The sequence below is a fragment of the Elephas maximus genome, chromosome 7 (genome assembly GCF_024166365.1).
Source record: "Elephas maximus indicus isolate mEleMax1 chromosome 7, mEleMax1 primary haplotype, whole genome shotgun sequence".
Taxonomy (NCBI): Eukaryota; Metazoa; Chordata; class Mammalia; order Proboscidea; family Elephantidae; genus Elephas; species Elephas maximus.
Window position 1 is genome coordinate 117433340 of NC_064825.1, and position 26922 is coordinate 117460261.

A 26922-nucleotide genomic window follows, 5' to 3' on the forward strand; every position below is an offset into this window, starting at 1 on the left:
ATGGGCAACCTTGAATTTACTGTATTTATTGACAAATTTCTCTACCAATTTACACTCTCATCAATAGTGGGTGAGTTCACTTTACTCCACATTCTTTCCAAAGCAATGTATTGTCAGACTTTTAAAATGTTTGCCAATCTAATGGGTGCAAAATGGATTCTTATTTTTTTCTTGTAAGTTTTTGGATCTCTTATTACATTTTTTTTTAATTACAAGTGAAGTTAAGTATTTTTTAAGTGTATTTATGATAATTCAAGATTTCTCTTCTTTCAGTTGTATTCCTATATTCTTTGTCCACTTTTCAGTTGGGTTATTTTGTGCTTTATTTTATCGATTTGTAATTGCTCCTTATATATTCTAAGTATCAATTTTTTTTAATGTTATATACAGTGCGAATATATTCAGCCTATTTCTAGCTTGTATTTAGTTTTTGTGTATGACGCATTTTGTGGTGCACAAGTTCATTTTAACATAGGTCACATCTATTGATATCTGGGCTTTGTATATCTTGTCTAAAAACATCATTTGTATTATATATATAGATATAAGTTTTGCTTTTAGGTCTTTATTCTTTCTGGAAGTGTAAATTGTGCAAAAGAGCAAATAATTATATTTTCTTAATGAACATAGCCAGTTTTCCATTTATTGAATAACCTTTTTTTTCTCATTAAATTTGTAATGCAAACTCTGTTATGCATTGAATTTTCATACATGCATCAGTCTCTTTCTGGGCTCTTAATTGTAGATCCAACTTGTCAGTTATCAGTTAAAAACTCTCTTAGTTATAATAGCTTAATAATACACCAGCCACATCTCCACTGGAAGCATGAATGTTAAAGCGTTTTCTTAAAGGGTCTCTGAGCAAAGTCTCCTTTAAAGTGAACAGAAATATCTGTTTTTTCTTCCAGAGGCTATGTTCATCATTTCCTCAGAAGGACAAAGACCAATTGCATTGTTTCAGTAGTGGTGGCTAAGAGAATGAGAAAGGAAAAAAAAAAAGTATAGATATATTTGAATGCTATATTTTGTCTTGTATCAACCCACTTATTTTGGTAAACACCACTACAAATATTCTCTACCTGTGGTTTTACTTGCTTTTCAAGTTACCATCTGTTCTGCATTCATTGACCATATTTTCCTCCAGGTGGTCAGCTCCACCAAGACAAGGTCCATTACTCACCATTTTTAAAGTCAGTATTTATCATGAAACCTAGGATACAGGTGGTTCTCAGAAAATATTTGTTGAGTTAATAAACCACAACCAAACCAGTTTCCATCAAGCTGATTCTGAATCATACCACCGCCGTGTGTATAGAGTAGAATTGCTCCATATAGTTTTCCTGGACATAACCTTAATGGAAGCTGATTGCCGGGCCACTGTTCTGTGGTGCTAATTTAGTAGTCCAGGGCAAACATTTTCACCATTATTATAAATGTTACATTATGTTTGCATGAAAGCTCTATCTAGTCTCTATCACCTTGCAATGTGATCTTCATGAATTCCTCACAATCTAAAACTTGATCGTGAAACTTAAAATATGCATGCCTCATCCTTCCCATAATGAAGCAGAAACACATTAAGGACACAAACCATCTTTTGACTTTCCTTTATGCTTCTTACATTGACAACACAGTGGCATATAGAAGATGTTTCCTGAACATTTGTTTGACACACCAGTGACTGAATAAATGAGTACCATGATACTCAGAGAATGTTTAGTATTGTGTCAACAAGTCACATTTCTTTGCTAAACTCTCAACAACAACTTGATATAAAGGACTATTGTTCAGCCTGCTTGAATTCCAGTCTCACAACTTACTGGTTATATATAGCATGTGATTGGAGGGAAGCTGAGGAAATATTTAAAAATGGTGAGAGAAAGAAGGAAGAACTATGATTATAGGTTGAGGAATGATAGCCACCTACAGTTCAGAAAATAGCCATGCCACATAATAGCTAAATGGCACTGGGTGAACTACCAATTGCCCTTGAGTAGATTCCAACATGGCAACCCATGCGTGTCTTAATAGCAGTGTGCTAACAGGATTTTCAATAGTTGGTTTTTCAGAAGTAGGTTACTAGGTCTTTTTTCCAAGTTGTCTTATAGTAGTGTTGAATCTACAACTTTTGGTTAGCAGCCAAGCATGTTAACTATATGCACTACCCAGAGCCCTGGGTTAGCTAGTTGGCCACCATTCCTTCCGTAGAGCCTGTCTAGTGAAGTTGAAGGCTGTACCTATCACAAAGGGATACTATAAGGAATCAATTAAACTATGTCTGTGAAATCCCTTGACACATAGGAAGTGCTCAGCAAGATGTGTGCTGAATGACATCGTCTGTTTAACAATCCTCCTTATGGCTGACAACACTTAAAATGCCTGTGCTCACAGAAAGGATATCACTAAGAGCTTGGATTTTAGAAAAATAGATCATTTTGCTCTAATATAAAAGGAAAACATAAAAATCAGATCATTGTCAAAATTTTAAGATGAAACCTCTTTGTGTGCCTGTCACAGAGCTCTTGAAATAAACACTGGGAAATTTGAAATGATAGGAAATGTGACTAAAGTACATGATTATCTTCCTGATCCCAGAGAGTTCCAATTAAACCCAAGGAGGGCAATTCAGGATGTAATACTCATCACTGCTACTCCTCAGTTCTTCTGAGAATTGCTTTAGTGGGCAGGTCCCCACCTCCCTCATCCTGCTGTAAATACAACTTCATTTAGCAGCTTAGAGAAACATCAGGAAACTTCCTTCATGACATGATGAGAAATCAGTGCCGATCAGAATCAGAAATAAGACTTTGTGTTTTACTATTTTTATATTTAACCAAGAAAAAATTATACTAAGTTCTTACCCTAAGGCTCACAAATTATACACATTTTCCCACCTTAAAAATCAGTTTTTTTTTGTTTTTTTTGTTTTTTGACCTTGCAAGTCAGTGGGGCACACGAATAGAGTTTTGTTTCTACAAGTGAACGTGCTTTTCCCCCAGTGGCTGTGGGCAAAGAAGTAGAGGAAGTAAAGAGAGCCATCTATGAAAAAAGTTAACTTTATTTGTAACCACACTCATTATATGCTTACTGTATGCAAAGCTTTAGTTAAGAGTGCTATTTTACTTCTCATTTCAAACCCATTTCCCGTTTTACAGCTCAGGAAATAGAGGCCAGGCAGGCTGAATACCTAGCCAGTATCACACGGTTAAAAACTGGTGGAGCCAGAATTAGAATCATGGATTAAAATTAGATTCACAAAGTCTAACTTTCTAAATACTAAAGTTTTGACTCCTTCAGCTTCCTGGGTGTTAGAGCAAGAGCAGCTTGTCATAATCTAATTTGATTTATTTATTTGGCAAAGGCTGTTACTGAACTAAATGTTACCCAAGTTCACCCAGAGAGTTAGCTGTTGACAGAGGTGGGCATACGCTCCAGGCCCACCTAGAAATTTTGTTTGCTTGAAGGCATTCTTCTCTGAACATAGAAGTCTGCATGCTGCATGCACATACACACACATGCACACACACATGCTCACACATCACTAGCAGTTGTCAACAAATGAGTGCACATGGTATTTTTGCACCTTCTCTTTATTCTCCCAGAATACCCTTCCCAAGATATGCTTATTGGTTGTTTTCTTCCTCCTTTGATTTGTTGCTAAAAAAAGAAGTCATCATTTTGGTGAGGTCTTTTCTGATGTTCCCATTTAAAATTTCAACACCCTTTCCAGTAGTCCAGAGCCCTGGTGATGCAGATCTTAAAGCATTCAGCTGCTAACTGAAAGGTCGGTTGTTGGAACCCACCAGCTACTCCACTGGAGAAAGATGTGGCAGCCTGCTTCCATAAAGATTTTGGCCTTGCAAGGTCATGGAAGCTCCATAGACACACACAAACTTCCTAAGGGACCAAACTGCTGGGCTGAGGGCTATGGGGACCATGATCTCAGGGAACAGCTAGCTCAACTGGCATAACATAGTTTATAAAGGAAATGTTCTACATTCTACTTTGGTGAGTAGCATCTGGGGCCTTAAAAGCCTGTGAGTGACCATCTATGATACTCCAATGGTCTCACCTCTTCAGGAGCAACGAAAAATGAAGAAAACTAAAGATACAAGGGAAAGATTATTCCAAAGGACTAATGGGCCTCATCTACCAAGGCCTCCACCAGACCGAGTCCAGGACAACTAGACAGTACCTGGCTACCACCACTGACTGCTCTGACAGGGATCACAATAGAGGGTTCCAGACAGAGCTGGAGAAAAATGTGGAACAAAATTCTAACTCAAAAAGAAAGACCAGACTTGTGGGCCTGACAGAGGCTAAAGAAACCCCAAGAGTATGGGCCCCAAACACCCTTTCAACTCAGTAATGGAGTCACTCCTGAGGTTCACCCTTCAACCAAAGATTGGACAGGCCCATAAAGCAAAACAAAATTAAAGGGGCACACCACCCCAGGAGCAAGGAATAGAAGGCAGGAGGGAACAGGAAAACTGGTAATAGGGAACCCAAGTTTGAGAAGGGAGCGTGTTGACATGTTGTGGTGCTGTTAACCAATGTCATAAAACAATACGTGTTCTAACTGTTTAATGAGACTATTCCATAAAACGTCATCTAAAGCACAATTTAAAAAAAAAAAAAAAGATTGCAGCCTTGGAAATCCAATAGGGCAGTTCTACTGTGTCCTGTAGGGCCACGATGAGTGGGAATCAAATCAGTGGCAGTGGGTTTAGTTTATTTGTTGGTTCCCCAAAACTTCAGTTCCTTATTTTTCCTCCAACCACATACTGTTATTCGAAGCACCATTTTGCTTGCTTGCTTGCTTACTTACTCACTTAATTAACTTACTTACTTACTTCTTACTTACTTACTTCTTATCGAATATAAGATAGAGAAGGGCAGGAAGATTTTAAGGTTTTGTTCACTTCTGTATCTGCGATTTCTAAATACACAGCACAATGAATATCAATAAGTGCTTGTTTTAAGAATATCTGTTTGATGCCCACAATGACTTGCCTCTCCTCTTTATGCTGTACCTGGTTGTTTATCATAGGCAACCTGGGCATGATAGTGTTAATCAGACTGGACTGTCACCTTCACACCCCTACATACTTCTTCCTCACTAACTTAGCCTTTGTGGACTTGTGCTACACCTCAAATGCAACCCCACAGATGTTGACTAATTTCTTGTCAGAGAAGACCATTTCCTTTGCTGGGTGCTTTACCCAGTGTTACCTTTTCATCGCACTTCTTCTCACTGAGTTTTATATGCTGTCAGCAATGGCCTATGACCCCTATGTGGCCATATGCAACCCTCTGCGCTATAGTGTGAGTATGTCCAGGAAAGCCTGCATCTGTTTGGCCATATTTCCTTATGTCTATGCCTTCTTAGATAGTCAGTTCCAGGCCATCCTGACCTTCCCTTGACCTTCTGTAAATCCAATGTCATTAATCACTTCTACTGGGCCGATCCATCTCTCATTAAACTGTTTTGCTCTGATACTTACGTCAAGAAACACACCATGCTTATCTCAGCTGGCTTCAACCTCTCCAACTCCCTCACCATCATCCTGGTGTCCTATGCCTTCATTATTGCTGCCATCCTCCACATCAAATCAGCAGAGGGAAGGCATGAGGCATTCTCCACCTGTGATTCCTATAGGATGGCTGTCACCCTATTTTATGGGACACTCTTCTGCATGTATGTAAGACCACCAACAGATAAGACTCTCTTAAGGAATCCAAAATAAAAGCTGTCTTTTATACCCTTGTAAGTACAGTGCTTAACCCATTGACCCATAGTCTTCAGAACGAAGATGTAAAGCAAGCCTCAGAGAATGTACTTAGGTGAAATATGGTCACTAAGATGGCAATGCCTCCACTATCCAATAAACCATAACTTGAAAAGATTAGCTCAAATGTCTCTACAACTTAAGAATGAGTTTTGGTATTTTCCATGGATATGTCTCAGCTATCTCAGGTGAAAGACTCAGGTCTGGGGAAAAAATGAGATACTCTCATAACACTAGGCCCTTGCTCCTCAATGTATGGTCCATGAACCGGGAGCATCACCATTACCTTGGAACTTGTTAGGATGACAAAATCATGGTGATTTAAAGGGCAAATACAGGGTTTTCTGCTCTGCAAAACACCTAATGTCTTCTTATCCATTGCCAGTGAGTCAATTCTGATTCATAGTGACCCCATAGGAGAGAACAGAGTTGCCTTATAGGGTTTCCAAGGCTGTAATTTTTACAGAAGCAGAATGCAAATTCTTTCTACCCCAGAGTGGTTGGTAGGTTCGACCCAACAAAATTTCAGTTAACAGCGGAGCACTTTAACCACTGCACCACCAGAGCTCTTAAATGTCTTCTTCTTACCCAAATGCTATTTTCTTCCTTTATTGGAGGACAAAGTCTGTCATTCCATCAGTACAGAATTAAAAACAAAAACAAAAAACTTTTTGCCTTGGAATCATTCCTGACTCATAAGGTATGAAATACTGTTGTCGTTGTCAGGTGCTATCAAGTCAGTTAATACTCATAGTTACCCTTTGTACAATAGAATGAAACACTGTCTGGTCCTGCAGCATCCTCACAATTATTGCTATACTTGAGCCCATTGTTGCAGCCACTGTGTCAATCTATCTCATTAAGAATGTTCCTCTTTTTGTCTGACCTTCTACTTTACCAAGCATGATGTCCTTCTCCAGGGACTGGTCCCCCTGATAACATGTACAAAGTATGAGAGAGGTCGTCTCACCGTCCGTGCTTCTAAGGAGCATTCTGGTTGTACTTCTTCCAAGACAGATTTGTTCTTTCTTTTGGCAGTCCATGGTATATTCAATATTCTTTGCGAACACCACAATTCAAAGGCATCAATTCTGCTTTGGTCTTCCTTATTCATAGTCCAGCTTTCACATGCATATCAGGAGATTGAAAATACCGCAGCTTGGGTTGGGAGTGTCTTAGTCCTCAGAATGACACCTTTGCTTTTTAACACTTTAAAGAGGTCTTTTGCTGCAGATTGGCGAAATGCAATGAGCCTTGATCTCTTGTCTGCTGCGTCCATGGGCATTGGTTGTAGATCCAAGGAAAATGAAATCCTTGACAACTTCAATATTTTCTCCATTTATCATGATGTTGCTTATTGGTCCAGTTGTGAGGATTTTTGTTTTCTTTTTGTTGCAGTGTAATCCATACTGAAGGCTGTGGTCTTTGATCTTCATCAGTAAGTGCTTCACTTTCAGCAAGCAAAGTTGTATCATCTGTATATCACATACTGTTAATGAATCTTTCTCCAATCCTGAAGCCCCACTCTTCTTCATACTGTCCAGTTTCTTGGATTATTTGCTCAGCATAGATTGAATAATTATCATGAAAGGATCAATCCTGACTCACACCCTTTCTGATTTTAAATGACACAGTATTCCATTGGTCTGTCTGAAATAAAATAGTATATGAATATAAATATGGAAACCCTGGTGGTGCGGTAGTTAAGTGCTAAGGCTGCTAACCAAAAGGTCAACAGTTCAAATCCACTAGCTGCAACTTGGAAACTCTATGGGGAAGTTCTACTCTGTTCTATAGGGTCACTATGAGTTGGGATCAACTCCACAGCAATGAGTTTGTTTTATGGGTATATAAATATACACTAAGCTGAATATAAAATAACTATATTAAAAAGGGAAACCCTGCTGGCATAGTGGTTAAATGCTACAGCTGCTAAGCAAAAGATCAGCAGTTTGAATCCACCAGGCACTCCTTAGAAGCTGTGAGGCAGTTCTACTCTGTCCTACAGGATCGCTATGAGTCCAAATGGATTTGACGGCAAAGGGTTTTTTGGGTTATATTAGTAAGGTCTCTGGCTCTCTTTCCCTCTGTTTCACTCTTTCTTACATGTAACAAAAATCCCTTTAACTAGCTAAGAAAGAAGGGAATTTATTATAAGCATAGAATAGTATAGCTTCCAAGTAGAAGAGTACACTGGGTCTTGGGAATGAATCAAAATAGGTGATTCTAAGGTCATGAGAACGCTTATGTTTCATTATTTATCCAATATCTATTTGTTGCTAGGATATTGTCATGGATTGAATTGTGTTCATCAAAAATATGCTATCAATTTGCCTAGGCCATGATTCCCAGTATTATGTGATTGTCCACCATTTTTTCATCTGACATGATTTTTCTGTGTGTTGTAAACCTGATCTCTATGATGCTAATGAGATGGGATTAATGGCAGCTTGTTAATGAGACAGGACTCAATCTACAAGGAATAAGCCAATCTCTTTCGAGATATGAAAGAGAGAAGTGAGCAGACAGACATAGGGACCTCATACCACCAAGAAAGCAGAAGCCAATCTCTTTTTAGATATAAAAGAGAGAAGTGAGCAGAGAGACATGGGGACCTCATACAACCAAGAAACCAGAACCAGGAGGATAGCACATCCCTTGGACCGGGGGTTCCTGGACTGAGAAACTCCTAGACCAAGGGAAGATTGATGACAAGGACTTTCCCCCAGAGTAAATAGAGAGAGAAAGCATTCCCCTGGATCTGGCACCCTGAATTTGGACTTGTAGCCTATTGGACTGAGAGAATAAATTCCTCTTTTTTTAAGCCATTCACTTGTGATGTTTCTGTTATAGCAGCAGTAGATGACTAAGACAGATATATAATTGAGTTCTGAATATGGGCCTTGTATCCTGAAACCTTACTCATTTCTAGTATTTTTTTTCATAGATTCCTTAATTATTACTTACTGTTTGGGTTCTCTGAAAAATTAAGACAGTGTCTACTTTTTTCCACTATTTATGAGTTTTACTTTTTTCTTTCCTAATCGCCCTGGCTTAGCCTGATAGTAAACTATGTCTTGTTCCTCGTTTTACAAGGAACATATTTAATACATCATCAGGTAGTATAAAATTAGTGTTATGGATTTGTGTCCCCCCAAAATATGTGTCAACTTAGTTAGGCCTTGATTTCCAGTATTGTGTGGTTGTCTTCCATTTTGTGATTTTCCTATGCGTTATAAATCGAAATCTCTGCCTATGATTAAGGTTAGGGTGGGATATAACACCCTTGCTCAGGTCACAACCGTGATCCAAAGTAAAGGGAGTTTCCCTGGGGTGTGGCCTGTACTAGGTTTTACCTCACAAGAGATAAAAGAAAAGGGAAGCAAGCAGAGAGTGGGGACCTCATATCACCAAGAAAGCAGTTCCAGGAGCAGAGTGCATTCTTTGGATCTGAGGTGCTGAGGTGCTCCCAGACCAAGGAAAGACTGATGTATCACAAGGATCTTCCTCCAGAGCCCACGGAGAGAGAAAGTCTTCCCCTGGAGCAAGTGCCCTGAATTCTGACTTCTAGTGTGCTAGACTGTGAGAGAATAAACTTCTCTTTTTTAAAACCATCCACTTGTGGTATTTCTTTATAGCAGCACTGGATGACTGAGACAGTTAGCTGTACATACTCAGCTATGATTATAAAGGATATTCACAGTTATCCTTTTTCGAGTTGAGCAATTTCTCTTATTTTCTTTCTTCTCTGATAATGTTCATCATGAATGGATGTTGAAATTTGTCAAATGTTTCCTGCATCTATTACAACGATCTTATGTTTATTCTCCACGTTCTGTCAATGTGATAAAATATATCACACTTATCTTGCATTCCTGATATTGAATCAAATTAGTAATATTAAATCATCTTTTTTATCCCTTGATGGATTAGATTTGTTAAAATATTATTGTTTTTTTCTTTTTTATCTATGCTTAGGAGGGATAATTTCTCTGTAATTTGCTTTTCTTGTAATGCCTTTGACAGGTTTTAATTTTAAAATTATGCTGCTTTCATAAAATGAGTTGGGAAGTTTTCTATCTTCATTTTCTGAAAGAGTTTGAGTAACATTAGTGCTGTTTCTTCCTTAAATAGGAAATTGTTAGAATTCACAAGTGAAATTATCATGGCCTAGAGTTTTCTTTGCGGAAAGTTTTAGATTGTGAATTCAATTTCTTAAGTGGATATGGGGCTATTGAGATGTTCTACATTTTCTTATGCCTGCTTTAGTAATTTGCGTCTTTAAGGACTTTGTCCATTTCATTCATGTTAATTAATTTGTCGGTATGAAATTGTTTAAAATTTTTCTTTTTGTCTTTTTAATGTTCTACGTTTTTAAATAGCTGCTGTAACATTACCGAGATGAACAATTTCTTTTCTATCTCTTTCTTTCTGTCTGTCTCTTTTTTCTTTTCTTGATCAGTCTGATGGGTGTTTATCAATCTAAAATTCTCATAGAATAATTTTTTTCTTAATTTTTTGGTACTGCTTATATGTTTTCTATTTTATTGATTTCTGCTCTTAATTTCTTCAACTAACTTTGGGTTTATTTTTATCTACTTTTCTAGATTTTTAAAATGAAAGTCTATATTTTTGACTTGGGATTTACTTCTTTTCTCCTCTAAATATTAAATGATATACCTTTCCATATAAACACTGTTTTTGCTACAAGTCACTAATTTTCATACTTTTTTGTTGTTATCATTCACTTAGTAATATTTTTTTCTTTAGCCTAATGACTTAACCTATGAGTTATTTATTAAAGTGTATTTAATTACTAACATATTTGGGACTTTTCAGATATTTTATTGTTGATATCTAATTTAATTCCATGGCTGTTAAAAAAATATTCCTTATGATTCTAATCTTTATCATTTACTTAGACCAGTTTTCTGGCTCAGCCTGTGATCTTTAGTGGTGAATGTTCCATGCATAATTGAAGAGAGTGTGAGTTCTGCAGTTACTGGGTATCATTTTCCATAAATATCAATTAAGTAAAGTTCATTAGTAATGTTGTACAGATACTCTATATCTTTACTGATTTTTGGTCTACTTGTTCTGACAGTTACAGTTGTTGTTGATGTTGCATGCCATTCAGTCTATTCCAACTTATACCAACCCTATATGACAGAGTAGAACTGCCCCACAGGGTTTCTGAGAATGTAATCTCTACAGGAGCAGGTTGCTGGGTCTTTTCTCCCATGGAGATGCTTGTGGGTTCAAGCCCACAAGTTATTTGGTTATTAGTCAAGTGCTTAACCATTGTCACCAGGGCTCCTTAACTGTTGCATTGAATGCTACTGACCAAAGAACAGAAAAGTTAACATCCAGGACATCATACACGAAAAAAGCAAAAGGTAATTAAAAAGATAGGAAAGAAAGAAAAGGCCAAAATGGAGGTCAGAAGGTACTCTGAAAGTTGCTCTTGAACATAGAGCAGCTGAAGCGAGTGAAAGAAATGAAGACTGAAGAGAAGATTTCAAAGGGCAACTCAAGAAGATGAAGAAAAGTATTATAATGAAATGTGCAAAGACATGGAGTTAGAAAACAACCACAGTAGGTGTTACTCAAGGTGAAAGAACTGAAGGAAAAATTCAAGCCTCGAGTTGCAATATTAAAGGATTTTATGGGCAAAATATTGAACGACATAGAAAACATCAAAAGAAGATGGAAGAAATACACAGATTACCAAAAAGAATACATTGATATTCAACCATTTCAGGAGGTAGCATATGAGCAAGAACCAATGGAATCAAAGGAAGAAGTCCAAGCTGCACTGAAGGCATTGCTGAAAAACAAGACTCCAGGAATTGATTGAATATCAATTGAGATGTTTCAAGAAGCAGATACAGCACTGGAGGTGCTCACTTGTCTATAAGGAGAAATTTGGAGAACAGCTACCTGAACAACAGACTGGAAGAGATCCATATTTGTGCCAATTCCAAAGAAAAGTGATCCAAAAGAATGACAAAATTATTGAACAATATCATTAATATCACTTTCAAGCAAAATTTTGCTGAAGATCATTCAAAAGTGATTGAAGGAGGACATGCACAGAAAACTGCTAGAAATTCAAGCAAGATTCAGAAGTGGACAAGGAACTAAGGATATCATTACTGATGTCAGATGGATATTGGCTGAAAGCTGACAAAACCAGAAAGATGACTACCTGTGTTTTATTGACAATGCAAAGGCATTGGACTGTATGGTTCATAACAAATTATGGATAAGTTTGCCAAGAATAGGAATTACAGAACACTTAATTATGGCTCATGAGGAACCAGTACATAGATCAAGAGGCATTCAAACAGAACAGGGGGATACTGTGTGGTTTAAAATCAGGAAAGGTGTGTGTCAAGGTTGTGTCTTTACATCATACTTATTCAATCTGTATGCTGAGCAAATAATCTGAGAATCTGTACTATATGAAAAAGAACAGGATATCAGAATTGGAGAAAGATGCATTAGCAACATGTGATATGCAGATGACACAACCATACTTACTTAAATGTGAAGAGGACTTGAAGCACTTACTGATAAAGATCAAAGACCACAGCTTTCACTATGGATTATACTTCACATAAAGAAAACAAAAATCCTCACAACTGGACCAATAAGCAACATCATGTTGAAAGGAGAAAATATTGAAGTTGTCGAGGATTTCATTTTACTTGGTTCTACAATCAATGCCCACAGACACAGCACTTAGAAATCAAATAACTTAATGCATTGGGCAAATCTTCTACAAAAGACCTCTTTAAAGTGTTAAAAAGCAAAGATGTCACTTTGAGGACTAAGGTGTGTCTGACCCAAACCATGATGTTTTCAATCACCTCATATGCATGTGAAAGCTACACAATGAATAAGGAAGACCAAAGAAGAATTGATGCCTTTGAATTATGGTGTTGGCGAAGAATATTGAATATACCACGGACTGCCAGAAGAATGAACAGATCTGTCTTGGAAGAAGTACAGCCAGAATGTTCCTTAGAAACAAAGAGGAAGAGTCTTCATCTCAAGTACTTTTAGCATGTTAACAGGAGGTACCAATTCCTGGAGAACGACATCATGTTTGGTAAATTTGATGGACAGTGAAAGAGAAGAAGACTTTCAGCAAGATAGATTGATACAATGGCTTCAAAAATGAGCTCAAACATAGCGATGATTTTTAGCGTGGCTCAGGGCTGAGCAGTGTTTTTTTTTTTTTTTTTTTTCCCTGTTGCACATGAGCCGAAACTGACTGAACAGCACCTAACAACAGAAACAACACAAAGGTGTGAAAATCTCTAATGGCTATTGTGGCTATTTTTCTCTACATTGCTATCTGTTTTTGCTTTATAAAATATGAAAGTCTGTCATTAAGTGCAGACATATTTAGGTTTTTTATGTCTTCTTGTTAAGCAGAATCATTTTTCACTATGAAACATACCTCTAATATCTGGTAACACTTCTCACCATAAAGTTTATTTTGTTTGATATTAATATAACTATTCCTGCTTTTTTTATGTCCATCTATTTCATGTTATATAATTTTACATGATTTTACCATTCAACCTGGTCTAATAGAAATTTCATTGTTGTTTCTTTTTTTTCACAATCTAGAAATCTCTGCATTTTAATTGATGGATTTAGTCAATTTACATTTAATGTAAAAATTGATATATTTACTGTATAATATATTAGCCTCCCAATATTACACTGTGTGGGCTTTTATGTTAATGTGATGCTGGAAGCTATGCCACCAGTATCCAAGTACCAGCAGGGTCACCCATGGGGGACAAGTTTCAATGGAGCTTCCAGGCTGAAACAGGTTAGGAAGAGGGATCTGGGGGTGTACTTTTGAATAAAATTAGCCAGTGAAGACTTTATGGATAGCAGCTGAACATTGATATAGTGCCAGAAGACGAGCCCCTCAAGTTGAAAGGCACTCAAAAGATGACTGAGGAAGAGCTGCCTCCTTAGAGTCACCTTAATGATGTAGATGGAGTCAAGCTTTCAGGACCTTCATTTGCTGATGCGGCACAACACAGAGTGAGAAGAAACAGCTGCAAACAACCATTAAGAATAGGAATATGAAATGTACAAAGTATGAATTTAGGAAAACTGGCAATTGTTAAAAGTGAAATGGAACTCATAAACATTGATATCCTAGGCATTAGTGAGCTGAAGTGGACTGTAATTGGCCATTTTGAATCAGACAATCATATGTTCTACTATGCTGGAAAGGAAAAATTGAAGAAGAATTGTGTTGTATTCATCATCAAAGAGAACATTTCAAGGTCTATTCTGAAGTACAATGTTGTTAGTGATAGAATAATATCCATACACCTACACGTAAGACCAGCTAATTTACACACTAATCACTAAGGCCTAAGATAAAGAAATCAAAGATTTTTACTGCTTCTGCAGTCTGAAATCGGTAAAACATTCAGTCAAGATGCATTGATAATTACTGACAATTGGAATGCGAAAGTTAGAAACAAAGAAGGATTGGTAGTTGGAAAATACGACCTTGATGATAGAAATGACACTGGAGACCATCGCATCATAGAATTTTGCAAAACCAATGACTTCTTCATTGCAAATACCTTTTTAACAACATAAAAGGCAATTATACACATGGACCTCTCTAGATGAAATACGTAGAAATTAAATCAAATACAGTTGTTGGAAAAGAAATGGACTAGCTCAATATCAGTCAGAACAAGACTAGGGTCCAACTGTGGAACAGACCATCAATTTCTCATATTCAAGTTCAAGTTGAAGTTGAAAAAAATTAGAACAAGTTCACAAGAGCCTAATTATCACCTTGAGTGTATCCCACTTGAATTTAGAAACCATCTCAAGAATAGATTCAACCCATTGAACACTAATGACCAAAGACCAGACTAGTTGTGGAATGACATAAAGGACATCACACATGAAGAAAGAAAGAAGTCATTAAAGAGACAGGAAAGAAAGAAAAGACAAAAATGAATGTCAGAAGAGATTCCAAAAGTTGCTTTTGAATATAAAGTGGCTAAAGCAAAAGGAAGAAATGATAAAGTAAAAGAGATGAACAGATTTCGAAGGGCTCCTAGGGAAGATGAAGTATTATAATGAAATGTGCAAAAACCTGGAGTTAGAAAACCAAAAGTGAAGAACACACTCAGCATTTCTCAATCTGAAAGAACTGAAGAAAACATTCAAGCATCCGGTTGCAATATTGAAGGATTCTGTGGGGAAAATGCTAAAGAATGCAGGAAGTACCAAAAGAAGATGGCAGAAACAGAGAGTCACTGTACAAAAAAGAATTGACTGACATTCAACCATTTCAGGAGGCAGCATGTAATCAAGAACCCATGGTACTGAAGGAAGAGGTCCAAAGTGCACTGAAAGCACTGGTGAAAAACAAGGCTACGGCAACTGAAGGAATGCCAATTAAGATGTTTCGACAAATGTAGCACTAGAAGTGCTCGCTTGTCTATGCCAAGAAATTTGGAAGACAGCTGGCTACCTAACCAGCTGAGTGAAAGAGACCCATATTTGTACCCACTCCAAAGAAAGGTGATCCAAGAGAATGATGTGGAAATTATCTAACAGTAACATTGATATCACATGCTATGGATTTGTCATCAGGAGGGACCAATGCCTGGAGAAGGACATCATGCTTGGTGGACTAGACAATAGGCAAAAAAGAGAAAGACCTTCAACAACATGGACTCAATGGTTGTGTCAACAATGGGCTCAAGCATAACAATGATTGTAAGGCTAGTACTGGACTGGGCAGCGATTAGTTCTGTTGTATATAGAGTTGCTATGAGTCCGAACCAACAACAACAATAACAACCTAACTATAGCAATAACAATAAATTGGCAATAATCCTTCAATTTTCTATTTATTATCTATCTTTCTGAACTCTTTTTTTGTTCTTCTGTTCCTCTTTTCCACTATTACACTTCTGCTGACATTTTGGGGCTAATTGTTAATTTTCCATTTCAATTTCTTCTGTTTTCTTTTTTTTTGCTCCAAACATTAAAATATACATTTGTAGTGACTGATTCCTACCTCACCTGTTTGCTAACAATTATCCTTATATCTTATATTTTCATCTTCACAGCCACCGTGAGCATCCACTTTGCTGAGGGGATGCTCAAAGCATTCTTCATCTACATTTCCCATCTCATGGCTGCCACTGTCTTTTATGGGACTCTGTTCTGCATGTATCTGTGCCCCCCTTCTGAGGCATTTGTAGAAGAGGGGGAAAGTGTAGCTGTTCTTTTTTTTTTTTTTAATCGTTGCGAGTCCTATGTTAAACCCTTTGATCTATAGCCTGAGAAACAAAGATGCTCAAAGAGCAATAAAGAAAAGTTACCCAAAAGAAATTGTTTGTTAAATAAGGCAGACATTTTGGACAGAGTTATATAATGTATCTTTATTACCTGGGCAATTAAGGGGTATTTTTAATTAGGAAATCACTTTCTGTCGTTGAGTTTTTTTTTTTTTTCTTTCTTACATCACATATAGAACTTGGAAGAATGTGTCAAATTATTTCGTAGAGTTTACTGAGCTTTCTCAGTGAATTTAAAAATTAAAAAAAAAAACAAAACACTGCTTAGAAATTCAGAAAAGTTCAGAAGGTATTGTTTTTGCTCTACAAAATCAATAAACAACAGATTATTCCATCCATAGTACTCATACCCATGCAAAGTTTGAAAGAGGGAACTATGAGTTGGAATCAACTTGATAGCACTGGGTTGGGTAACGGTAAGCCCTAATTGTTTCCACTACTAGGGCTTTTTATCTCAGACAAATGGAAGATTTATTACTATTATATTATTTTATTGTTATGCAAAATTATGTCAATATAAACCTGACCCAAGGGTAGTAGTACCACACTCTGCATCCAAATGGATAATGTCAATAGGACCAAAAGAAGGAAAATTTTATAAATTAATATAGCTCAAGAATCATACACTAAATAAGTCTTTGTAGAAGATGCCATGGTGATAAGTCTGCTTGCATTAATTTTATTTAAACTAATCTTGAAAATAGATACCAGAGTCTAAACACTGATTTCCTGCATTCACATTTTTACTCATGAGAAGAAATGATGTCAGGTCACCAGTGAAAATGAGATAAATTACTGTTAACATGAGAGGCCACTGGGTTCACAATAGTCTACCTAGAATCCCTGTTTAATTATTCATTCAATAGCTCTTCACTAAACATTGACTGAGCACCTAAATTTTGTTCTGATCTCTACAGGGGCTATCAAGATGAAACTGACAGTAATTCTGTCCTCAGAGCATTTACAGTCCAGTAGAATAGATAGAGAAGGAGGCAAATGCCTCAATAGAGGCAGAAAAAAATGTGACTGGCATTCAGAGAAAGGAAAGACAATTCCAGATGTGGCTATGAAGAGTAGCATCATGGAAAAGTCTTTGTGATTATGAAGAATGAAATATCTTAACTGCTCCATAATAAATCTGAATATCAAAAATTGTACCATGCATTTCTGCATTTACCAAAAGACACTAAAGAAAGACCAAACCCATTGCCATCCAGTTAATTCCAACTCATAGCAACCCTATAGAACAGAGTAGAACTGCCTCCCTTAGGGTTTCCAAGGAGTGGCTGGTGGATTTAAACTGCTGACCTTTTGGTTAGCAGCTAAGTTCTTAAGCCACTGCACCACCTAGTGCTCCATCGAAAGACACTATGTGCATCTAATTATTACTTATACATTAGGATTCTACCATAAAAGATGTGGCTTTTGTAAATAATTCCAGAAGGAGCCCTAATGATGTCTCATGGGTTATTTCTTGATAAATCCTTCAGGGATGAGTCTCCCAACATTAGCCACTCAGGTATAAATACTCTCACTTGGGGGATCTTTGAGGGGGCTAAGAAATATCCCTCCATAGGTAAGTCTGAGAGTTTTGAAAATACAAAACTCAGAAGAAGTATCTTTTAACCTATTATAATTTCCTCTTTTGGAACATAGAGTGGAATTAGTAGTGCCATTCTAAGGCAAAACCATAGGCAGGAAGGCCCAGTACAGTCTCTGCCAAAAGAAAGCAGGTGATTTTTGATGTCAGTATTGGAAGGTCAGGCAGACATTGCAACCATCCCTGACCTCAGCTACAAAACCGCCATCCACAATACAGCTCAGGTTTAAAGTAGGCTTACAGATTGAGCTTTAGCGAAATCAGAATTCAAAACGTCTGTGTATGATACTTCGCTTTCAACTTAAATTGGTTTTCTCCAACCCTAGCACCTTAGGCTTTGGTTCAAGAAAACATGTTTCCACACCATTATACATTTAATGATTTCATACACTTATTAAGAGAAGAGTTTAAAGGGTTTTGAGTAAGTTAACGTAGGATTAACAACGAGAAGGAAAAAATGAAATATCAACATCTTTCCTTTCTCACTTTAGAGGTTTTCTCTTGCAGTCTCCAATTCATGTTTGCACTGAAATACGATGGCATTGCTGCACTCAGGGCTTTCAGAACATACGCTGGTTTTGTTCAAGGGAATTGCATTTTTCTCTGCTGTGTTTTTTCCCCTTCCCAACATTGCTCGGTAGTATTATCAATCTTGGGCTGAAGTACCCCACTTGGCCAGAGAGTGACAAAAAACCCTCTGTGGATTAAGTTGGTTTGTTTTGTTTCTTCCCCTACATTGTACATAGAGCTTTAATCTTTCCTTACCCTTAGTACACCAGGGTTCTTTTCAATAATTGTATTACTTAAACTGGAGTGATTTTATACATTTAATTACTCAATTTTTTGAATGCACTGATTCCTCCAATTTTCTCATTTTCTTGGAAGGAGAGAACAGCACTGAATGAAGGGAAATGTCTCTTAACAATTTGGGGTGTGTCCATCATTATGGGTTCCATCAGATGGAGGTCTTTGCCATTTTGGGATTGTTATGTGATGTGCAACTAAAAGATTCTTAGATTCCATACAATACAATCAATCTGTACTTGCATTTTTTAAAAATCTGAAAATTTAACAGGCAGGCATGAGAACACATAAACCCCACTGCCCTACCCTCAACCCCAGCTTACCATTTGAAATATAACTGTATCTTAAGTTCTACTTTCACAATTTGTGTTTCTTCATGGCTTCCCAGAAGTGAACTCCTGGGGCTGTGTTACCCTTCATAAGAAAGTTTTCTTTCCATTTCCTGCATGAAAGAGGACTTGAGATGAGATCATACAGTCTGTCATGGATTGAATTTTGTCCCCCCAAAATATGTGTATCAATTTGGCTAGGCCATGATTCCTAGTATTTTCTGATTGTCTGCCATTTTGTCACCTGAGGTGATATTCCTTTGTGTTGTAAAGCCTATCTCTATGATGTTAATGAGATGGGATTAGCGGTGGTTATGTTGATAAGGCAGAACACAAGATTAGATTGTGTCTTAAACCAATCTCTTTTGAGATATGAAAGACAGAAGGTAGCAGAGAGACACGGGGACCTCATACCGCCAAGAAAGGAGCACCAGGAGCAAAGTGCATCCCTTGGGCCCAGGGTCCCTAAGCTGAGAAGATCCTAGACCAGGATAAGATTGATGACAAGGACCTTTCCTCAGAGCCAACAAAGAAAGCCTTCCTCTGGAGCTGACACCCCAAATTCAGACTTTCAGCCTCCTAGACTGTGAGAGAATAAATTTCTCTTTGTTAAAGCCATCCACTTGTGGTATTTCTGTTATAGCAGCCCTAGATAACTAAGACAGAGGCTCTCGGGATAATTCCCTCTTTTCTTTCTGAAACCAACAGAAAAGCATAAAATCTAAAGTCAGAGCCTAGATGTGTTCTCCCTGTGGGCTAGGCTGGGATCCAGTCATCAGGGTTATCAAAGGCTCCATACATGATTCCAAGGTGAAGCTAATGTTGCTAATAACCAATGACATAAGTGTTAGCTTTTTGGGCATGTGACTCTGACAAAACAATATAGTCATTCTTTACAGGGTAGGAATCTTCTATGTCCTCCTGCCTTTACAGAGGATTAATGGTAGTTTGTTATTTTATTAACTTCCACCTAATTTCCAACAGTCTAGCCAGCAAGTTCTAACCATAGATTATGAGGTTTCAAGTCAGGCACAGTTATCACCGTGTGTTCCCTCCTGTACATTCTCCTCAGGAAAGCTGGAGTTTTTACTCAGTATCCATGGATCCACAGGTAACATTACAGAGCTAAGAAATCTACAAACCATGACAATTTAGGTGTTGTGAGATGGCAAAGTTACCACATTGACTCATCTATTCATTCAACAAATGTTTAGTGAATATTTACTCTGCTGCAAGCAGTCAGCAAAATCCTGGGCACAAATATAGTCGCACAAAGTTCTGGGGACAAATATCTGTGGCACAAATACAGTTCCTTCTTTCATGTAGATAACATTCTAATAAAGGATACAGACAATGAAAATATAAATAAAAATTTCAGGAAGTGATATGAGGAAAAATAAAGCAAGGTTCATGATTAAAGAGTAATTTGAAAAGGAGATAACTTAGACAAGAGGTTAGGTAATACCTTTCAGAGTAGAAGAGATATCTAAATGAAGTGGTAAATTGAGTCATTTAAAAATCTGAAGGGAGAGCATTCTAGGCAAAGGGAACAGCAAGTGCAAAGGCCCTAGCATGGTAATGGGCCCAGCATGTGCAAGGAACAGCTAGCAGGTCAATGTGGCAGGAGTAGAGAGACGGAAGGAGGAAGCAGCAGAAGATGAGTTTGGAGGGGTAGATGGGAAGACATCACATAGGTCCTTGTGAAATGCAGTAAAAAGGTTAGATTTTAGCCCAAGTGTGATGGAAATACTTGAACCATTTTAACACGTGAGTAATATGTTGTGATTTATGTTTATAAATGATCATTGGCAGGTGTTTGCAGAATTGAGAATCTCAAGTGTGGAACAAGTGAGACCATTGAAGTAGCTTGGGCAAGAGATGATTTTGTCTTAGACCTGGGTGGTGGCAGGGTAAGTGCTGACAAGTGGTTTTCAGATTGAGTATGCAATATTTTGAAGGTAGATCTGACAAGACTTCCTTCTATCCTGAAACCTTACTCATTTCTAGTATTTTTTTAAATAGATTCCCTAATTATTACTTACTGTTCTCTGAAAAATTAAGACAGTGTCTACTTTTTTCCACTATTTATGAGTTTTATTTTGTTCTTTCCTAATTGCCCTGGCTTAGCCTGATAGTAAACTATGTCTTGTTCCTCGTTTTACAAGGAACATATTTAATACATCATCAGGTAGTATAAAGTTAGTGTTATGGATTTAGTTGTGTAAATATAAATTATGTAGGAAAGAAAATGAGATAGATGGAAATATTTTGACATAGAAAGAGATTTGTAAGATAAAAGGAAATAATGGGTGCAGAAACAGCCCAGACTTTCCATTGTGAATCTGGTACAAAGGCGTTGGGATGAACAAAACACCAAGGGACTGGGAGAGGTTCGTTGCTGTTGGAGAGGAAGTGAGGAATGAGGAAAAAATTGAACCTGAGTTATATGCAACAGAAAACTTAAGATTTATGGCTCTCAAGACACATGTGCTCTTCCAAATTACAGGAGCTTGTCTTTCCTGGCAATGATGGGCTAAGTCCACTGACAGTCATGCATTTGCCCCATTCTCTCAAACATTTTTGTCATGATCGGGCTCTCATAGGGATCAAGCTAGAGGATAATGGACTCAGATTCTATAGCCTATTTAAGGAAACTGGTGGGCTAAGACAAATTCCTTTTGTTTTAACAGAATTAAAGTGGGAGTTACAAAACGGCTAGTACAGTATGGTGCATATACTTCATAACCACATGATGGCAGTTATTGAAACCCTTCGATCTCTGAGGGAAATTGCAGAAAATTTTTTTAGCATATTTTTATTGTGATAAAATATATATAACATAAAATTTGCCTTTATAACCATTATTAGATGTACAGTTCAATAGCATTAATTACATTCACAATGTTGTGCAACCATCAGCACTATATATTTCCAAAACATTCCATTACCCCAAACAGAAACTCTGTACCCAATTAAGTAATAACTCCCCATCCCCTCCCTCCTTCATCTGTTAACCACTAATCTAATTCCTTTCTCTGTATTTGTTTATTCTAGAGATTTCATGTAAGTGGGATCATACAATATTTGTCCTTTGTGCCTGGCTTGATTCACTTAGCATAACGTTTTTAAGGTTCAAATATGTCATAGCATATATTAGAATTTCACTTTTTGTGTGTGTCTGAATAATATTCCATTGTATGTATACCCCAATCCCAATGCCGTCGAGTCAATTCCAACTCATAGCGACCCTATAGGCCAGAGTAGAACTGCCCCATAGAGTTTCCAAGGAGCGCCTGGCGGATTTGAACTGCCAACGCTTTGGTTAGCAGCTATAGCACTTAACCACTATGCCACCAGGGTTTCCTGTATGTATATATCTCATTTTATTCATCTATCCATCTATTGGTGAACATTTAGATTGTTTCTACCTTTTGACTATCATGAGTAGCACTGCAGTGAGCATTGGTGTACAAGTAAATACCAACTTTCTTTAATCTTTCAAAGCCAATTTGTTTACTCGTAAGTTTTGTACATTTTGGAGTTGCATGTAATTTATTTCTCCTCTTACCTAAAGCAAATTATTCTTCTCCTATGAGAAAACATGAAGATGAAGATAGTTCCCAAACACAACGACACTGAAGCCACTGAGTTTGTCCTGCTGGGACTGACCAGTCGGCCAGAGCTGCAGCCCATACTTTTTGTGGTGTTTCTCCTGATTTACCTCATCACCCTGACAGGAAACATTGCCATGATTTTACTAATCCGCTTCACTCCTCAACTGCAAACCCCCATGTACTTTTTCCTCACCCATTTAGCCTGTGTGGATATTTTTTACTCCACTAATGTCTCTCCCCAGATGCTTGTTAATTTCTTATCTTTAAAGAAAACCATTTCCTACACTGGGTGTCTTGCCCAGTGTTTTGTGTTTGTGACTCTGCTCCTTACTGAGTACTACATGCTCGGTACCACGGCCTATGACCGGTACATGGCAATCTGCAATCGCCTACATTACACCAGCAGAATGTCCAGACCTGTTTGCATCTGCCTGGTCACCTTCCCCTACTTGTGGGGCTCTATGGTAGGCACAATGCAGGTAATATTGACTTCTCGCCTGTCCTTTTGTGGACCCAACACTGTCAACCATTTCTACTGTGCTGACCCACCCCTCCTAATGTTGACATGTTCTGATACTTACATCAAGCAAACTGCCTTGTTTGTGTCTGCACGGATTAACCTCACAGGTTCTTTGCTCATCATCCTCATTTCTTACATTTTCATTTTCATCACCATTATGAGGATGCACTCCAGTGAGGGGCAGCGCAAAGCCTTCTCCACCTGTGGCTCCCACTTGACAGCTGTCACGATATTCTACGGGTCCCTCTTCTGCATGTATCTGAGGCCGGCAAACAAGCAGTCTGTTGAACAAGGGAAAATTGTGGCAGTATTTTGTATATTTGTGAGTCCCATGCTCAACCCTTTCATCTACAGCCTGAGGAACAAGGATGTGAAACAAGCTTTGAGAAGAGCGTTTAGGAAAAACCTTGGTAAAAGGGAGAAAAGTTCCATTTCTACTGTCTCCCAATAAACAATAAGTCTCAAAAACAACCAAAACTATCCCTTCCCTTGGTTCAGCCTGAATCCAGTTGTCTGGACTATCAATATTTTTCATGTATACATAGTTCGGGATCAATTGAAATCTAATAGAAATTATGAATTGATGATTGATGAAAACACAAGAACAGAAGGTAGGGTCCTATTTTTAGTCTAACTTAGGAACTCATTTCTACCTGATTAATTAGCAAGTAAGTTTTTAGTTTCACTCTCTGTTGTTGTTATTAGGTGCTGTTGAGTCATTTCCAACTCACAGCAACCCTTATACACAAAGGAGTGAAACACTTCCCCGTCCTGCACCATCCTCACAATTCCTCCCATGTTTGAGCCCATTGTTGCAGCCACTGAGTCTATCCATCTATCCAAGGGTCTTCTTTTTTGCTGACCCTCTACTTTACCAAGCATGATGTCCTTCTCCCATGACTGGTCCTTCCTGCTACCATGTCCAAAGTAAATGAGATGAAGTCTCACCCCCCTTGCTTCTAAGGTACATTCTGGCTGTACTTTTTCCAAAATAAATTTGTTCATTCTTTTGGTAGTCCATGGTATACTCAATACTCTTCATCAACATCACAATTCAAAGGCATCAATTCTTCTTCAGTTTTCCTTGTTCATCTTCCAGCTTTCATATGTATATGAGGAGATTGAAAATACCATGGCTTTTATCAGGCGTACCAATGTCACTTTGAGGACTAAGCTGTGCCTGATCCAAGTCATGATATATTCACTCCTTCCTGACACAGTTAAGCGCTCAGCTGCTAACCAAAATGTCGGTGGTTCGAACCCACCAGCGGTTCTTTGGAAAAAATATGTGGCAGTCTTCTTCCGTGAAGATTACAGCCCAATTCTACTCTGTCCTATAGGATTGTTGTGAGTTGGAAAAAACTGAACACGTTCAGGCCATCAATATTAAGTATCTCTGAGCAACTCTTATCAGCAAAGTGAAGTGATTAACAATATTTTTCCTGAATAAAAAAGCTATTTACATTCATATAATGCATTATATAGCTCCCCTTTCTGAAGGCTAATTATCTTCTGTGAAGAAGCTTGTATTTCTAATTTCAAATGTTTTTTTCACTAACCTTTGGAGAATTTTTGCATCAAGTTATCTTGAATTTAAAATCATATGTGTTCTAGTATTTCAACAAAGGTTTTAATATTTTATATTTTTTTGAGCAGTGATTTTTTTTTAATTAATCAAAACAGATTCCTTTCTTAAAAGGAAACACCCATTCTGATTTAGAATTTTCCTTTCTTACGAAGATTTATGTGATTTTCTCTCCACAATATTATTAACAACTATCTGTTGTACTATTTTATATATTACCTTCCACTTCTTGTCTACGTACTTATTATTTTAACATAAATGCTACTCTAATATGCATAAAAATTTGGTTTTTGTGTTTTACAATCAAATTTTTGCATAAGCATATTCCAGATTGCTTGGCATTCCTTGAAATAACCTTTTATTTAACTGTATAGCTTAATGTTAATACAAGATATTTTAGTACATCACCTCCTTTTAATATTCAGGCTATTTTTGTTTTCCTCCCTACAGGTAAATCTTCATTAGTATAAACTAATGCTTCTGTTCAATATTGCATTAAGCTGTATCTCCACAGTTTTCCTGTTACATTTTTTTATATGGCTTTCTTCTTGAATGTTTTGATGTATAAAACCACCACTATTTTTCTTGAGAAGTGTATTTCTGAAAAAAAACGAGACTTGTCTTCCAGATTAAGATACTGTAGCTAGAGGTGTTGATATTGACTAACCTGTCCTCCTACACACACTCTTAACAAGCAAATAAGCATAGATTTCTTTATCACTAAAGAATTTCAAACTGTCCAGGAACATGGTATCTTTAGGAAAAGATAATAGGAGCTTGCATTAGAAGGAATTTGGATGACCATTCAGTTCAATACAGATTTTTAACTCCCTCTTTTTTTTCTGCTTTCACATTAAGGTGCCAATAACAATAAATATTTTATTATAATTCTGTAATACAGACTATCTGGTGATATGCAGTTTTTTGTTTGCTTTCTTGCATATAAAAGCAAAAATTGTTTATTATGGGAAATGCATATAGAGATATAAAGGACAAGTTTTACTTCTCAATGCTATTATTTTACAAAGTTGAGCATAATATATATAACTTTGTACCCTGATCTTTTCATAAATTACTATGTAAAATATCTTGTGATCGCTTTAACTGAGAACTTCATAGACATCACTTTAATGGCTGTATAACATTGTAATAAAAAATGTCAGCTGGTATCTGCATACTTCTTTATGATCACAACCATCACACTCCTTTGTGATCATAGCCATCACATACTTACAGGGCTCTTAGGCATTTATAGCCAGCTTCAATTTTGTCTAGTAGATAACTGTGCCTCCTGGGTTCTTAAATACAGGCTGTCCTCATTTTGCACAGTTGTGTGGTAACTGAGAACCATTTATAGCCAGCTTCAATTTTGTCTAGTAGATACCTGTGCCTCCTGGGTTATTAAATACAGGCTGTCCTCACTTTGCACAGTTGTGTGATAACTGAGAACCACACAATGCCAGGATATATTCACAGTGTGCACAGCTTTCTGTTAACACAGTACCATGCAAAGTGAGGACTGATTGCATTTTTATGTATCACTTGTTACCTTTTTCTCAGTTATAAAAACAACACTACAATGAATATCTTCACCTTAGTTTCTGACTCTGTCTTCAGCCTTTCCTCAATCTGTAATAGTTGAAGAACACCCTAGAAACATTTTTAAATTTTCTTAAAACATGTTAACTTGATATCCAAAGAACTATGCTAATGTTTTCCCTGTTACCATCAATTTACGAAAATGCCAGTCTTTTTGAACGCTCTTAAATGTAGTTACATACGAAATAGTAACCGAGTTCATGTTTTCAATCACTAATAAATATTTTGGCTTATGAATTTTAGCATTTTTGTATTTTTATCAATTTTCTATTTATAACCTTTGATATTTATATTGGTTTTGGGAGTTATAAATGATTTCTATGAACTTTTCCTATCTTAATAATTTTATCACTTTATCTTATTTGTGATAAATACCATGCCAAATTGTTGGGGCTTCTTAGTTTTAAATAGTTTTATGATCAAATTTTAATGACTTTTCCATTGTGATTTCTCCCACTGCTACTAACCTCAAGGAGATTTTCTGCAGATTATTTAATGAATATATCTATTTTAATTTTCATCCAGCACAGATTTTTTTCAGCTTTTGAAATGACTATCACAGTTGAGGGATATGAATGGGAATGTCATTTATTTGGGGGGAAACTTGCTGGCAAAAGGGAATTCTAGTTAGGGATAAGATTCTATATTTAGAGATTTTGGGTGAAAAAATGTTGCAATGTGTACACTGGTATAATGCAAAAATAAACGCTTG

The 26922-nt window shown here is 37.1% G+C and overlaps 1 protein-coding gene across 1 annotated transcript; it reads left to right on the forward strand.

Annotated features, from left to right (window-relative positions):
* Positions 1-23477, forward strand: LOC126080545 (olfactory receptor 1030-like). Its single transcript, XM_049891741.1, is given in 6 exon segments — positions 1-70; positions 4984-5044; positions 5046-5410; positions 5413-5504; positions 5978-5990; positions 22510-23477. Coding segments are annotated over 6 exon segments (1569 nt in total).
* The last annotated feature ends 3445 nt before the right edge of the window (positions 23478-26922 follow it).